This window comes from Lacerta agilis, chromosome 3 (assembly GCF_009819535.1).
Source record: "Lacerta agilis isolate rLacAgi1 chromosome 3, rLacAgi1.pri, whole genome shotgun sequence".
Classification (NCBI taxonomy): Eukaryota; Metazoa; Chordata; class Lepidosauria; order Squamata; family Lacertidae; genus Lacerta; species Lacerta agilis.
In genome coordinates, this window is record NC_046314.1 from 64,671,111 (window position 1) to 64,687,799 (window position 16,689).

At 43.0% G+C, this 16,689-nt stretch overlaps 1 protein-coding gene across 5 annotated transcripts in view; it reads right to left on the bottom strand.

Moving 5' to 3' along the window:
* IPCEF1 (interaction protein for cytohesin exchange factors 1) overlaps nucleotides 1–16,232 on the bottom strand; it is a 37,895-nt gene extending 21,663 nt beyond the window's left edge. Inside the window, exons 1-3 of one of the 5 annotated variants that reach the window (XM_033144036.1) lie at nucleotides 16,095–16,232; nucleotides 4,364–4,413; nucleotides 534–570 (exon numbers count right to left, since the gene is read on the bottom strand). In XM_033144036.1, the coding sequence (XP_032999927.1) occupies nucleotides 534–570; nucleotides 4,364–4,387 (61 nt within the window). In that variant the 5' untranslated portion in view covers nucleotides 4,388–4,413; nucleotides 16,095–16,232. Of the gene's footprint in view, nucleotides 1–350; nucleotides 496–533; nucleotides 571–816; nucleotides 961–1,056; nucleotides 1,126–2,601; nucleotides 2,748–4,363; nucleotides 4,414–16,094 lie in introns of those variants that run through there. The other 4 variants (XM_033144038.1, XM_033144039.1, XM_033144037.1 and 1 more) reach the window with 4 other exon arrangements.
* Between the last annotated feature and the right edge of the window lie 457 nt (nucleotides 16,233–16,689).

Consider the following 16,689-nt stretch of genomic DNA (forward strand, 5'->3'; position numbering starts at 1 on the left):
ACAAAGTGCCACCTTTAAACAGGCATGCAGGGGATCCCAGCATTTTCTTTTGAAATACAATCCAGAATTCTTTCTGTATGGACAGTTAGCAAAGACAAATTAGTCAAAATGAAGCTTCAGGAATCCATAATGACAGAGAACATTGTGCCAGTGAAACACAATGTACATTTAAATCCATTACTGGATGTTTTCCATGTGTGCGTGTGTGATCATAAATATATACAACTGTTAAAATGCCCTTCCAAACTGATACGCTAGAAAATTATATTTTCATGACAGTCAGTACCGACTAGCAATGAATTAAGCAGAACAGTTTCTCTCTCACACACACACCCAGAGCTTTGACATACCGAAACAGCTTAGTCCAAATGAAGAGTGTGTCATTATCCTCCCCACTGAATCAATGTAAAAACTAAGCAGAATAACAGCGTGCTCAACACCAAACAAACAATACAACAACAAAAACCGTCCTCCTCGCATGAGCAAAATTTTAACACTAAACAAAAGCAGGAACAAAAGGAAGACCTCGTTACCTTGATTTTTCTTCCTTGTCTTCTGACGCAAAGGAACCTGCAAGAAATGCAGGAAGGAAAGAAAAGAGGAAATTTCAGATGGTGTTGCAACATTTGTCAAAAAGGGAGGGGGACTCTGGAGGAGGAGGAGGAAGAAGAAGAAGAGGAGGAGGAGGAGGAGGAGGAGGAGGAGGAGGAGGAGGAGGAGGTAGTAGTAGCAGAGAGTCCCAGCACAGAATGGAATCTTTCAAACAAACACACAGTGAGAGCTAATGGGGAAGCAAGTAGCTGAAGCATAAAATACTGTAATTAAAATTGATTAATTGTGAAGCTCCATGAGAGCAAGTACAGCACTTTGGTGCCTCTGCAGCTAAAGCTTCCTGTTTCACACCCGCAGACAGCTATGCTGTGTAGGGGTATCTCAAACCAGAAACAAAAACCTTCAGCTGAAGCTTCAGTGCCCTGTATCAGCTGCTAGACAAGCTTTCCAGCACTCAAAGGGTGAAGGCACACTGAACATTGGTACAACAATCACTATCCTCACCGCACACTGCGGTCGCCACAATAGAACAAGTTTGCAAAGAGCCAGAGGATCAAAGGAGGGTATGCTCGTTCAATTTCTTTTTTTCCTTAAAGGTGAAAAGATCTCTCAAAGACACAGTGATATCCAACTATGCCATACTCAGAAGCAGACCCATTTAATCTATTGACTGAAGTTAGGGGAGTTTGTTGCTTTCAATGGGTGGGCTGTTGAATATCACCCAGCATGTTTAGTATTGATCTCCTGCTGATCTTTAATAAATGATGTGAGGACTTAAGAACAGCCTTGTTTCAATATTTAAATCTCCCAGTAGGGAGATCAATTGGGTATTCAATTAACTTTTTATTATGGGACAGGTCCCCCTACAACTTAGCCAATTTAATTCTGCTGAATTCAAGGAGAATTAAGGCTCGAGTCACATATATACACATACCAGCCAGTGACTTAGTGCAGTGTTTTTCAACCTTTTTTGGGCAAAGGCACACTTGTTTCATGAAAAAAATCACGAGGCACACCACCATTAGAAAATGTTAAAAAATTTAACTCTGTGCCTATATTGACTATATATAAAGTAATTCTCTTGAATTTTTCAATTTTTCCCACGGCACACCAGGCAACATCTCGCGGCACACTAGTGTGCCACGGAACAGTGGTTGAAAAACACTGACTTAGTGCCTGATGACTCACAGCTGAACGTTAAGAATTGCCTCTCATGGAAACAGTGGCTATGAAAGGAGAACTTGACCAGCGATGGCTGTTTCACACAGGAAACATAGCATCTGATGTTCACCTGTATTTCAGAAGGCCATGTCTGCAAAGCTTTGGGTCCCCTATACAGCCCTCGTGAAAAGAAGGGGCAAAATAAAACATCCAAGGCAAAAATGAGGAAGGTATTGGTCAGGCAAAATAGGGGCAGAAGACTGTTAATTTCTCCTGCCCCTCAGAACCAATAGTTCTCTGCTGCTCTTCAGGTTCCACTGAAGTGATGCCTCACAGCACAATAAACATGTTCACCCTAATGTCCAGTTCACATAAGTAACTTGGGCACATATTGTCTTGTGACTAGCTCAGCACCTATCCAAACTGCACCCAACCATATCCTGAGGATTGTTCAGGGGTAGGATACAGAGGTTCCAGTAAGGTCTGGCCTAGCTACTTATTTTAAAAGGTCGAACCAGCTGACCAGGTTATTATCATCCCAGGGTCTTGGTACTCAACCTCTTACTTATGTTAGGTTAACAGAAAATAATAGAAATGGGACCTTCTGCACGTAAAGCAGTTGCCCTGTCACTGAACTACTGCCCTTCCCAAGTGAATCAACCAATGAACTGACAACCAAGTTAGAAATCCAACAACAGGAAACATAACAAAAAACAAGAAAATTTAGACCCATAGAAGAGCCCTGTAAGCTATCTGAACTTGTACCAAACACCCAACACCAAACAGCCAGAATGAAAGAGATTGAATGAACTTTCCCAGAAGGGAATTCAAGAATTTTGGTGCCACTGTAGAAAAGGCCCTGCCCAAAGCAGACCCCTCCTCACACACCTGTATTTCAGATATTGATAAGAGCAGAATCAAGGTCTCTAATCAAGATGGAAAAATATGGATAGTTAGAACCAGCTCTATAATCAACTGAAATCAGAATCCTTCAGGCTTGACCGAGTTGTGGACCTAGCTGTACAATCTTATCCATCACTATTGAGTTCAGTGAAGAAGTGAGTTTCGGACTGCAGGTTTGTGTGACAGAGGGAAATGTGATGTCACAAAATCTATGCTGAAATGACAATGCAACATCATTATCATGCTGGCAGTGAGTAAACATCCTACAGTTTCATCATAGGTTTAACTCATCCACAGGGCTTGATTTTGCAACATCATGGCAGGAAATGGTTCTTTTTTTCCAATTTCAAAACAAACTAGTGGCTGCCCCGTACAAATGCACTAGTGGTTAGCACTGGGATAAGATAGCATAGCACTTTTCCCCCCTTCTATTTCCAATGTTCTGGCTGTGCATGCAATCCAAATGACTTCACCCATGCACAAGGCTTGGAAGGAATCCCAGGGTTTGCAGAAGTATCAAAAAATGTTAGAAAAATACTAGGGGTTAAAACCTCCCACAAACAGCTTAGTGAAGACTGAGCACTTTCAGTGGTAAAGGAATGATTAGTGCTTGTTGTGTGACGAAAAGGAAAACGGGCAGGGATCCTGAATAGTGTAACTCCACATTGCAACATTGTGCTGCGTGTTCCATTTGTTTCATTAAATAAACTTTGGGAAAAGAGGGGACACACACACACACACACAATTCCATAATATAATTGAGAAGGTACAAAGCAGGAATTAAGCTCCAAACATGTATTGCCCCTACTGGAACATTTGATTTAAGCATTGTTTAAGTTGCAGCATGACATTGGTTCATAACCATAACGGAACAAATATCCAATCCCCTTAAAAGTATGACCAACGTTGTGTTGTGCCTGTAAATTTCAGATCTCCAATCCTTGCCTATGTGAAGAAGTCTCAATAAGTTCTTCACCAACAAAATTTGACCCAAGAAAATGTTGCAGAGAAATCAGCAAGCTACTTCTTGTTACAAGATTACAAATAAAGAACTGGTCTACATAGTGAGATATCACATGTTTTGATTTTTACACAGGTTCCTTGTACACAGAAAAGTAGCATCTTGAGGAGAAAGGTTCCAGCCCAGGATTCTTCCTGAGGTGCTGGATTTCTGAGATGCAGGCAGGGCTTTTACAAGAGGAAACACGAGGCATCACATATGAAACGTTCCTTCTTCTGGATATATGTTGTATGTACCTGACACAACATCGTGTTGTGGGGGCAGATTTCTTATTGTTAGGATGTTCATGTGTCTTACTTTACCGAGGACAGTCTTCTGTTTGAAGAACTGTCGTTGGAGAATCCTCTATTTGAAGGTCCAAGTAGAGTTTGAGATAGAGAACCTTACAAAAGGAGAGCAAGAGCCTTAAAGTGGCCCATTAATAGCAGGCTGCTCATGAGAACAAGTAATTTGGTCAGTCTTTCACGTGATGATGAGATGCATTATATTTCTATGTCAATTACTTATAAATCTGCACCTATACATAAAACTTTGGGTGTGCAACTTTTATGCAAATCTGTGTTGCCCTTTCCCCTCTTTCCAACGAAACATATTTATTTTGAACATGTTCCAGGTGAATCAATGGGCCATAAGGCCTTATACCCCTCGACGTATTCTGCAAGTAATTGTTTCCCCAAAATGGATAATATCACTTGTTCTCCATTAACAGTGGCATTGTTTACTTACAGGAGCTTTTCCATCAGCGGCCATACACGAAACCGAAATTGATGGGGAAGCTGGAAAAGAGAAAGATGCAAAATAATTACATTTTAAATAACATTAACTGTAGGGGGGAAAATATTTCTCACCAAACAATCCTACAACACTGACCATGTAGTGGAGATAAATCACTACTACATCAGTACCACTCAGCTCAGGAGTGGAGAGGGAAACACACAGCACAGTAAATTGCATGCAAATGGCAGACATGCCTCCAGCACACTGGGAAGCACCACCAAGGACCCAGATTGGTGGACCTTGGGAGCCAATGAACTCGCAACAATGGATATATACCTCAGCATACATCCCTGCATCACAACACCCTTACATCAGTGTCCGCAATCCGTCAGCCCCAGTGGCACAGCCAGCAATGACCCCACTACTATAGGTATCTCTGTAGCCAGGGGTTTGAAGTCCCCTACACTCCTCGCAGATGCCACGCGGGTGGCACTGTGGGTTAAACCACTGAGCCTAGGGCTTGCCAATCAGAAGGTTGGTGGTTCAAATCCCCACAACGGGGTGAGCTCCCGTTGCTTGGGCCCAGCTCCTGCCCACCTAGCAGTTCGAAAGCACGTCAAAAGTGCAAGTAGATAAATAGGTACCGCTCTGGAGGGAAGGTAAACAGCATTTCGTGCACTGCTCTGGTTCACCAGAAGCGGCTTTGTCATGCTGGCCACATGACCCAGAAGCTGTACACCGGCTCCATCAGCCAGTAACGCGAGATGAGCGCCACAACCCCAGAGTCGGACACGACTGGACCTAATGGTCAGGGGTCCTTTTACCTTTACCTTTACACTCCTCAAAACCACTATTTTGGTGATGAGAATGGAGAAGCCATTTGGGGGTGAGGTTTTCTGAAAAGCTCTACATCAAGCTAATTTACACTGTTTTTTTCTAATTCCTGTCTCATTCGTTAGGCTCAGTGAGAAGCAAGATCTCTGTGCACTTCTGCTAAAAATACAAATAATTCTCATGTATTGCATGCATCATTGTAGACATTAAATTGCACTATTATACACATAGTATTATGTATCTATTCTGTGCATAAACAAGTTTCCTAAAGTAACCAGCATATAAACAGAGCCATACAAGAATACATATAACTAGATATACATATGGAGGCAAGTAGACAGCTCGGAACAGTAATTTAAAGAGAAAAACAAGAAGCTAATAACTGGGAATGACAGGTGAGAACACAACAACTGCCGTTTCACTCCAGGGTTCTTTCACCAGTTCATGCCATAAAAAACACTCTCCTTAGCTTTACAGCTTTAAAATGCTCACAAACTGTTCTGAGTTGACACGCAGTTAGACAGCTTACGTCCAAAAATGTTCAGAAGCGGGGGATTAAAATTAAGCTCTCCAATCCATATTTAGGTAATTATAGAAACGATTTGATTTTTTCCAGAATTTCTGATCCTCCACAAGATATTCTCCAAACATATCTTGGGAACTCTGAAAATAAATTCTTCCCATGAGATGATTTGGAAAAACTCCTGGCCCACTTTTTGGTAGTAACTAATCAGGCTGAAGAGAAACATGCATGAGACATAAAATGTAGCCATTTTCTAGAGCAGCTATCTATCTTGCCTACGTGAGTGTGTGTGTGTTATAGCTGATCAGCATCGAAGTTCCAATTAATGGATTCGCTTGTCTGAAATTTTGGGGAATCCTGTTCTTCCTATGGGATGTCCTGCTGACAGCTGATGTAGCATACTAGTGAAAGCTGCAATCCTAGATCACTTCATTGGAAGCAAACAGCACTATTCAATATGTTGGGCCTGTCTTTTAAATAAATGTAAATAGGGTCAGGCCGAAAGGATGTGAGCTGTCAAGTCAGGAAATCCACAGCTGAAATCTCACCTTAGCCATGAATTCACTATGCAGTTTTAGGTAAGACACATGCCTTCAGCCTCAGCCCCTTATGTGCAAAATAATCTTTCTTTCTTTCAGTTATGTATTTTTCTTTTCCTCCAAGGAACTCAAGACAGTGAACTTCATTCGTTCCCTTTTAAAAACCCAGACAACTAACCTGTACAGTAAGTTAGGCTATGTGTGAGAGAGTAACTGGCCCAGTGTCACCCAGTGAGCTTCATGGCTGAGTGGGGATTTGAAACCAGGTCTCATATGCTAACATTCTTATCTACCTTCAGAATTCTTGAAAGGAATACTAAAAAATGTATGCCGAACAGTCTGAACTCCCTAAGGCAAGTAAAGGGCAGAATGTAGATAGAATCTACCTTTTTATCATTGAGGGCTTTGCAGTAGGCTGAATTAGGCTACCGAAACAAAGACAGAGTAGAGGGGAAATGGAAGTGGATTTAGGTGTGAAAGGCTGGTGCATTCACTTCTAGTCCTAAAAGCAATTTTCTGGTTCAGTCACAGAGACACCCCATGCCAGATTCAACAAAACTGTTGCCCCAGCAGGAGCCAGCATAAATCCCACAACTGCAATGGGACTTTCCCCATCTTCTCCTCCTGTAATGATCTCTGGCAGGCAATCAGGCCCCGATAAGGAGTAATGACTCTTGGCAAGTTTATGTACGTTTATTTACAAATAGACACATCCAGAGCCCAGCTTCTTGCCTGCTGGAATTTACATTTGTTAGTCAGTCTGAAGTTTCGCTCCACCCACAGCAGGAAGGACGCCAGACTCCTGCCTTTCCCCTCTTGCCCTTCCATTGCCTTCTGATTTTATCCAGCCACCTGGATCGGGGACTGAGAGGCTGACCTTCCCCCTCCTCCTTGCTCCCACTCAACCCACACTCGGACCACTGCTTAACTGCTGATTGCCTAGCAACGCTCAGGCTACCTTCCAACTCTTCCTCTCCTTGGGTGCTAATAGTCTTCTCCGAATATGGGGTTCGAACTGCCCTTTCTCAATTCTGACAACCAGTTCTCATCCTCAGAGTTGGACCCTCATTCATTAGTTCAATCTCTGAGTCTAACTCATCCGCTGCACTCTGGGTGGGGGACACGTTCCTGACACCTCTCCACCCCCCCCCCAAAAAAAAAAATGCTTAGGAGGATCAAGACCAGGGCTTTTTTCAGCCAGAACTCACTGGAACTCATTTGCAGCATCTCTCAGGTGGGTGCCATTGCCATTATAAGAGAACAGGGGAGGTGTTCATGGTGAGTTCTGGCACCTCTTTTCTGGAAAAATGGCACTGACCAAGAGAATCCGTCAAACAGTGAGTGAGGAGAGGGGCAACTGGTCCACCTGGCAAGCAGAAATGCTTGCACTGATGGAACCATCTCCTTAGTGCCAATTCCACCCCCGTTCTTTAATTCTAACGAGTACATGTCCATGCCTCTGAGTCAATGTTTGAGCATCTGACTCTGGTTGGTGGACCTCTTGGGGTGTAAGTAAAAGACAACATTGATCATGTAAGCCTAAAGTCTACCCACACCTCCTCTAAAACACTGTACATTTTCCAAGTGTTGTTAAGTAATTAAGACATATTCATTCTGTTCTGGATGAGTAATGAAAAAGCATTAGGCTTCACTAGCCATTCAGTTCAGAGTCCCTCTTTTTCGTTCTTCCCAAAAAGCAAAAATAGTTCAAGCTGTTATAAAAGAAACAACAGTTTCTCTGCTTTGCTAACATGCAGTCATGCAATTTGCCCTCTCTTGTCTCGAGAAACAGCAATGGGGTGATCTGATGGGCTAGATGATCCTCGTGGTCCCTTCCAACTCTAAAATTCTATGATTCCTCTAGGAGATTGTTTTGCAAAGCACTTTCCCCCAATTAGAAGCTGCTGTCCTGAGCACTTTACCAGATACATGTCCCATTTAACTTCCCAGTAAAAGTGGTGTGTGTGTGTGTGTGTGTGAGAGAGAGAGAGAGAGAGAGAGAGAGAGAGAGAGAATAAATATCATCCATTGATGCACTATAGTTTTGGGTTGTTGCTATTATTCATAAAACATTTGTTTTTGTTCTTATTTGTCATTGGGATTTGTGTTCTGACATACTCAGAAGCAGACCCAAGACCCATTTAATCTATTGACTGAAGTATTGACTGAAGGGAAGTTTGTTGCTTTCAATGGGTGAACTGTTGGATATCACCCAGCATGTTTAGTATTGATCTCCTGTTGATCTTTAATAAATGATGTGAGGACTTTAGAGAAGCCTTGTTTCAATATTTAAATTTCCCAGTAGGGAGATCAATTGGGTATTCAATCAACTTTTTATTATGGGACAGGTCCCCCTACAACTCTGGAAAAAGTCACCTGTTTTGTCTTTAGAGCAGCAATTTTAAGGACAATAAAGTGTGGGGATGATAAGCTACATTCTTCAAGTGAGCAAACTCTTATCTGACAGTATGTCTGGTTTTAATAATTGTTTTAACTGTGTGATATATTTTATTTATTTTATTTTGTTTTGTGTAGTTTATCTTTTGTAATGGCTTTGGGAAGAAGAAGAAGAAGAAGAAGAAGAAGAAGAAGAAGAAGAAGAAGAAGAAGAGGCTTTTAAAATTTTTAGAAACTGTTGTAATAATTGAATTTATCCCTTCCATTGATGAGTTACAACTTGCCACCTCTCAGGATAGTGTTGTCTCTCTTAAGAAAGTGGCCCCTCTAGCCATAACTAAGGCATTCTCCACCACGAATATGGCTATACAGTATTAGCACAGAATTTATTTATGGCCATTTTGAACACTTTGAGCAAGGCTGGATTTCAGAAGCTCGAAGTTAACATATAGGGAATGATAAACAGTGAGTTAGAGGCAGACTTAGTCATGATTACAGGAGACCCTCTGAAACCAGGATTACAGGAGACCCTCTGGGACTTCAAGTTAGTCATGACTAAGAAGTTCTATTGGTTTCAATGGGTCTTCTCTGTGACTTAAGACTGGCTCCAACCCATGTACTTTGGATACATCCATCACATTTTCATGCATGCCAACTAGAAGTCTGGAAATACTTGCATTGAAGGGTGGAATTAAAATACGTTGAGTACATTTTTAAAATAATTTGTTCTTGATGAGTTTCTTTCTATACACAAACACCTCAACAACAAAAAAAGACTGTGGCACACCAGACAGATGTTTCCCAAATGTCTGTTAGAATTTGTGAACTGAGATGTGCTATTCTCAATATGCATTTTGCTTTTAATAAGCTAAAGAACAACAAACACCGTAAAACAATAGACCAAAATGCTCACATTGTTGCCTTCAGCTATTGGAAACTAAAAATAAGGCAGATGTTTCTAAAAGTAGCTGCAAGGGAGGAAATGAAAATGAGGAGGGATCGTATAAAAGAAAAAGAAAAAACCCAATGCTGTTCAGAAATTATATTTCAAATGTAAACAAGCAGATAGGAAACACCTTTTTTCATCATGCAAATGATAAAGGAACATCAAACATTAATCAGAAAACAATGAAACAGTATAACAAAAACAATAATAGCATAACTAAATGGGCTACAACATATGAAGGAAAAAATGAGAGTCTGGGGAACTGTGGTGAACAAAGAACAAAAAAACCTTACTATTGGTGAAATAGTTGGTTATCAAATTTTAAAGGATGCAGCTGGATATAGGTTCTTGAGAAGGGTAAGTCAATGCTATGCTAAGAAAACCTGGGTGTTTAAATATAGCCACACATGTTATATAAAGGGTGTATGGGGTGTTGGGGGGCAGAACCTCGGATTTGTATTGATTGGGGGGGCACCTGACCCCAGGCTACACCTGTGTTCGTAGAGGACACATTGTGTTCCTTCTGGGGTAGTTTGTCCACATTTGGTCCCCACCCTGCACTTGGCTCTCACCTGTTGTTCCTAGAAGCTGTCGGCATGTGAGAGCGGCCACACCCCAGGAAATGACTTTGACTGGCAGGCTAAACCAGGTGAGGGTAGCCAACAGGGCTCAAACCCTTCGTCAGTTAGGGGCTTCCCCTGCATGCAAAGACAGGCTCCGGCAGATTAAGCGGACGAGACCAAGAACGAGTCCAGTGGTCAAGAAGAGAGAGAGAAAGAGTCCAATACTTTGGCCACCTCATGAAAAGAGAAGACTCCCTGGAAAAGACCCTGATGTTGGGAAAGATTGAGGGAACTAGGAGAAGGGGACGACAGAGGGCATGATGGTTGGACAGTGTTCTCGAAGCTACCAACATGAGTCTGACCAAACTGCGGGAGGCAGTGGAAGACAGGAGTGCCTGGCGTGCTCTGGTCCATGGGGTCATGAAGAGTCGGCCATGACTAAACGACTAAACAACAACAACAGCAACATCCAAATATCTGACACCGGAAATGCTCCTCACTTTTCCTCACCTCCTACCCCCTTGCTCCCATGGAAAATTCAGAAGCTGCTGACAAACTTTCAGCTCTACAGGGTTTTCCAGGTAACATTTGGATGAAGAATTAATGTGTATGGAGCAACACTGGGGGGGGGGGGAGTGGGATCATGGTAAGAGCCTCTCTCCCTGCAACCGGGAACCCAATTTAAGCAGGTTTTCCAATCAAGCAAAGAGAATCTGGCATGCACAGATTCTCTGACCTTCCAAATGGATGTGTGTAGGTCAGTGCAGGAAGAACCTGCAATTCTGCTCCCTCATCGCTCTGGCAAATTCTTTATAAACCTGAGAGTCAAGCAGAAAGGGCTAATGACTGCAGCTCTAAGGGCTGAAAGCTGGGGCTGTCACAGAACACATTGTCACAGTCTAGCTATATATAGAGCTGCATTTCTGGAAATGTACAGCTTGAAATAAATAAATGACAGTATGAATTGCAATTAAATTACCACAGCCTTCTCTGAATTGCATGGACAGCTGCAGAGACCCTTATGGTGGGTATGACTTGTCAGCGAGATTTGAATATTAATGCATGATGTGTGTGTGTGTGGAGAGAGAGAGAGAGCAGCTCTCCCACCCCCAAATACATATATTCAGGATTTAATTGAAAATGCCAGGCTGTGAAATCCAAGTGCAACCTTTAAACATACACAGAGAAAGAGAGAGAGAGACTTTCCTAGAGACCCTGAAAAATCTAAGTATGCCTAGTCTTTGCTTCTAAATTCTTTTCAACATATGTCCTGATCCTATAATTCACCCAAATCAAGTAATTTTTTATCTACAGTACATTTATTTGTTTCCTTGCAGTCCTATGTGCTCTGTTTCTGTAATTATCAATATTCCACACATCAAGAGGTGCATTTATCAAGATACAATTCTCACGTTGCTTTCTCATATGGCAAAAATCACTGAGAAATTAGTTTGGTGCATAATTCTGTTGTGGTGGATGTTTCAGTTGAGCACGCCCTCATGTGGCAAGAGCCAGCATTTTCCCACTTCAGAATGAACTACTGTATTGCTTTCAGAGGGGTGAGAGAGCCCTGGGGCATGTCAGAAGAAGATTCTCTCATTGATTGCAGTACAATACATTACACAATGCATTAAATACATGAAACAGTATGCTGTGGCACGAACCATCCCAGCCATAGCTGTCAACCTTCCCTTTTTTTGCGGGAAATTCCCCTATCAGTGCCCATTCAAGGGAACATCAAACTGGAATATATTCTGCCTTTCACACTGTTCTTCACTATTAAAGTAACACCAGTAACACATTTGGGAGGTTTCTTCAACAATGGCTGTGTCCCAGATGGCAGCTTGCGAGAGACTACACTGTGACAATGTCCACATTACATGCATGCAGTTGCAAACCCTGCTATATCTTGGTCTTCTGCACGTTTTTCTAGCACATCAAGCTGCAAAACCCAGCATTGTCAGTATAGGTGCAATCACTGCTTCTTTACTTTAAAAAAAAAAAATGTTTAGGGGTACTCTCATTTTGACTCAAGTTTAAATCGGGGGGGGGGGGAATACAGTAAATGGACAAAAGTACAAAGATTCACAAAATGTTTAGGAGTCCTCCAGAAAAAAAGCACTGGGCGCAATACATGTTCCTTAGTCATTATATATATATATATATATATATATATATATATATATATACATACACATACACACACACACACACACACACACACCGGTATACACCACACACACACAAACATATAATTCCTATATTCTTGGCAAGTTCATCACTATGAAAGTGTTGCAGTATGGCCTTTAATAAATCTAAAGTCAGATTTTGAACTGACTCTTACGACTACTTTTTCAATGGAAAGAAAACACAGTTTCACAGAATAAATTCAATATATACTCAACTCTCAAAGGAAGTACCAGTCAACCCAATTATGGTCTCAATACCTACTGAAGACATTACTGAGACAGGACTTTCCACAGGGACCATCCTAAGCTGTGCCAATTTTATGAAGCAGCAGAACTGTATTGGATATTGTTTTTAGAAGCCTAGGGCTTGTCGATCAGAAGGTCAGCGGTTCGAATCCCCGTGAAGGGGTGAGCTCCCGTTGCTCGGTCCCTGCTCCTGCCAACCTAGCAGTTCAAAAGCACGTCAAACTGCAAGTATATAAATATGATAGGTACCACTTCAGCAGGAAGGTAAACGGTGTTTCCGTGTGCTGCTCTGGTTCTGACCTGGAAGCTGTACGCTGGCTCCCTCGGCCAGTAAAGCGAGATGAGCGCTGCAACCCCAGAGTCATCCACAACTGGACCTAATGGTCAGGGGTCCCTTTACCTTTACCTTTACCCTTGTTTTATATGCTGTGATTTGGTGTAATATTGTCTTGTGTGTCGTTAAAAAAAACTGAATAGGAAATTATTAATAAATTCTTCACATAAATAACAGAATTTGCTATTGGGAGTGAAACTGACAAAGGGATTCATCAAATTTAGCCTGAAGACTAGTTGGCCCTGTGCATTTCCTAATATTTGCACACACAAAAACACTAGTGTTATGGTGGCAACAGGACATTGGCATGGGAGAGGGGACAAATGTAATTTAACAGTGACACCCCAGGTACTATCCAATAGGTTCTAGAAATGTTATGCATCCACATTCTAGACGGCACTCTGAAACACAAGGTAAGCTTGGGTGAAAATGGCATGCTGTAATTTGAGAGTTAGGGAAATACAGTGTTCTTGAAACAGAAAGGCCTCCTTGAATAGATGGCTCTCAAGAACAAAATGAGAAGCTCTAGTTCAGGGGTCAGCCACAAGCGGCCCACGGAGGTCATTTAACCGGCCCACGAGCTGTCCCCGAACCGAGCCGCCCGCTTGGTGAGTCCCCATGTGCTGTGCTAAACCGGCGCAGCGTGGCACGGGGACTCGCTTCCACGGTGCTGGAAATTGCATTTGCACAGATGCAGATGCTGGAAATCACGGGCACAAGCACTCACACACATGTGCAATCTTGCCCACGGAGGGATCTCTGCTGAAGTGAATCGGACCAGGAAAGATAAACCTTGCCGACCCCTGCTCTAGTTGCACCACAAAGTGATTATCTGGAAAGATCCCCCTGGAATAAGAAGAGAGAGAGCTATGCACAGGAACTACCTCCAAGTCACCAAGGAACAAAACAGAAGTGATAACATTGTACAGGAAGTAGCCAAAGAAGTCTTACTACTTTAAGAAATGTCCACAAGAAGCTTCCTGTTCATTGCACAAGCACAGTATCACAATGAAAGGCCGTTACATGCTGCCCTGTGCACAAGGCAACATGGCATTTGCTTAAACCATCACAATTGAATCCATTTCACCACCCTTCATGACCATCTATTGCAAGCAGCCAAATACTTAGCCTACATTATTCACTCACAGCAAACATCTGTTCTGAAAACCATCCTGGAATTTGTGTAGCATGCACCAGCCATAAGAGGCAGCATTTAACTGGAGCCATAGGGGCCCAGGCACCCACAAATTTTCACTGAAGGGGCAGGGGGCCCCCCCATACATAGCTGTCAACTTTTCCCTTTTTTTAAAGGGAAATTCCCTTATTCCGAATAGGATTCTTCGCAAGAAAAGGGAAAAGTTAACAGCTATGCCCCCATATAAAATTCAGTGCCCCTAAGATTTCTCATTCCTCAACTGCAACAGTGGCATAGTTAAGTGGTCAGCCATTTGGAAACGTAATAAACCCACTTCTGCAAACATAGGATCTAGTTATCATTCAGCACTACTTTTAAAAGGAGACACTCAGATACACTTGTGCATTGAATGAACACACACACACAATTTTGCAACATGTGTTAACTTGCTCACCAATGCTAGGGTTCCTGTTTTATCAACACAGCTGGGTTTTATCCCACAAACAGTCATTGTTACACGCGTAATTATCATAATCTGTTCTTTTCTGCATTTCCTTTCCTTCTGACTGTGTTGTTCACAATCCCCTGCCCCAAACCATGTATATATAGCCTGCAAGGCAGGATAACATTGGATGAATCTGATGAAGTGGACCGCAGCCTACAAAAGCCTGTGCCAAATATGCTACCCTTTAAGGTGCCATAAGGCCTTTAATTGCTTTTATTTTATTTTATTGCTGCAAGAGGCTAACACAGCTATTTCTCTGGTGGGGAAATGGATTAAGGCTCAGGGGTGTCAAACTCAAATTCATCGGGGGCCGCATCAGCAGTTTGGTCACCCTCAAAGGGCCGGTTGTATCTGTAGGACTATGTGTCCACTCTTTATTATCATAAATTATTGTCACTGCATTCAATTATGACTGTTTTTTGTAATAATGTAAGTAATAATGTCGCGCGTGCGCACTCTGTCGCTGGGCTCCCGCTGCTGCTGCCGCTTCCGCAGTGACTTTGCGAGCCCGCCGGATGAAAAGGCGGCTTGGGGGCAGCTGCCGATCGCGCACGGCAGCCCCCCCAAGCCGCTTTTTCACTCAGAGGGCTCGCAAAGTCGCTGCGGAAGCGGCAGCAGCAGCAGGAGGAGCCCAGCAACGGAGTGCGCACGCGCGACATTTTACGCGTGCGCACTCAGTCCTGACGTTGCGTCGTAACATCACGACGCCCCGCCCCCAGGGGGGGAGCCTCCTCCGCGCTGCCGCCCCAGGCGGCACGGAGCCTCCCTGCGGCCGGCGGCGGCTACACGGGCCACATGATGAGGTCTGGCAGGCCGGATTCGGCCCGCGGGCCTTGTGTTTGACACCCGTGGATTAAGCTCTGCAAGGAGAGGCTGTGCACACATTGACAATTTAAAACACAGCTGGATAACTGAACACAACAGAAACAATTTAACCAAATGCCAGCACTTTCTACCTTGATTTCAATATATGTAGTGTGATCCAGAATTATTCTTATTAGTTATTACATTTATATCCCACCTTTCCTCCAAGGAGCTCAAGGTCGGGCACATAGTTCTCCCCATCCCCATTTCATCCTCACAACATCCCTGTGAGGAAAGGTAGGCGGAGAGTGAGTGACTGGCCCAAGGTCACCCAGTGAGCTTCATGGCTAAGTGCACATTTGAACCCTGCTGTCTCAGATCCTAGTCAAACATTCTAACCACTCCACACTTGCCTAGGAACAAGTCCCACTGAAAATAATGGGACTTAACTCTGAGCATATATGATTGCACTGTAAATCTCACCTCTTTTATTGTAAAACCTCGTTGATTTAGACTGCTTAATTTTGTCTGGGCTTTGCACTCCTTTCAATCAGTCACATGCATTGTCTAACTAACCAAAGGAAAAGAGGAAGTAGGACTGATCTTTGAAAAACAAAAGCAACATTACTGTGAATGCATCGTAACTCCCAGCCTACTATATCACACACAAGGTAAATACCAGAACAGCATTTCATTGAAAATTTAGAGGAGCAAGTTGCACGTACCCAGGAGCCAGGAATTCAAGAGACCCCTTCCAACGCTGCCACTTTCTCTACCTTCTCAGAGGAGACAGGAAACTCTTCTTACTCAAATTGGTTGCAATGAAAGATTACCCAAGAGGAAACTGGTGGAAAAGTCATGAGCAGGCAAACCAAAGAGAGTAAGCTGGCTGGCATAACAATTTCCAGTTGAGACCGAACTGGAAGAGAGGGGGCATAATAATTTTGCTCAGTCAAGATTAAGCAGAAGCAGTCAGGTTCCCTAATTCTTAACCTACGTAGCCAAGAAACATATTGAGCGTATGAATTGTGTTGTCATGTTCACTGTACAGGCTAACATAACTGTGGACACACAGGAAATGCATTTAATGATGCAACCCAGAGCTATCTCTTTTAACTCCTCCTTTATCCCCTATGTCAGTGTACTTCAACCTGACCATTGGTGGAACCGGCTGTGGATGATGGGAGCTGTAGTCAGTCCAGCGACATCTGGGGGCTCAAGGTTGAAGAACACTGCTAGTCTGCACCACTAAAATTAGGGCTGCTGTTTCAGGTTCACGTGAATTTGGATTGGGGACCTTTGCCCCACTCGCCATCAATT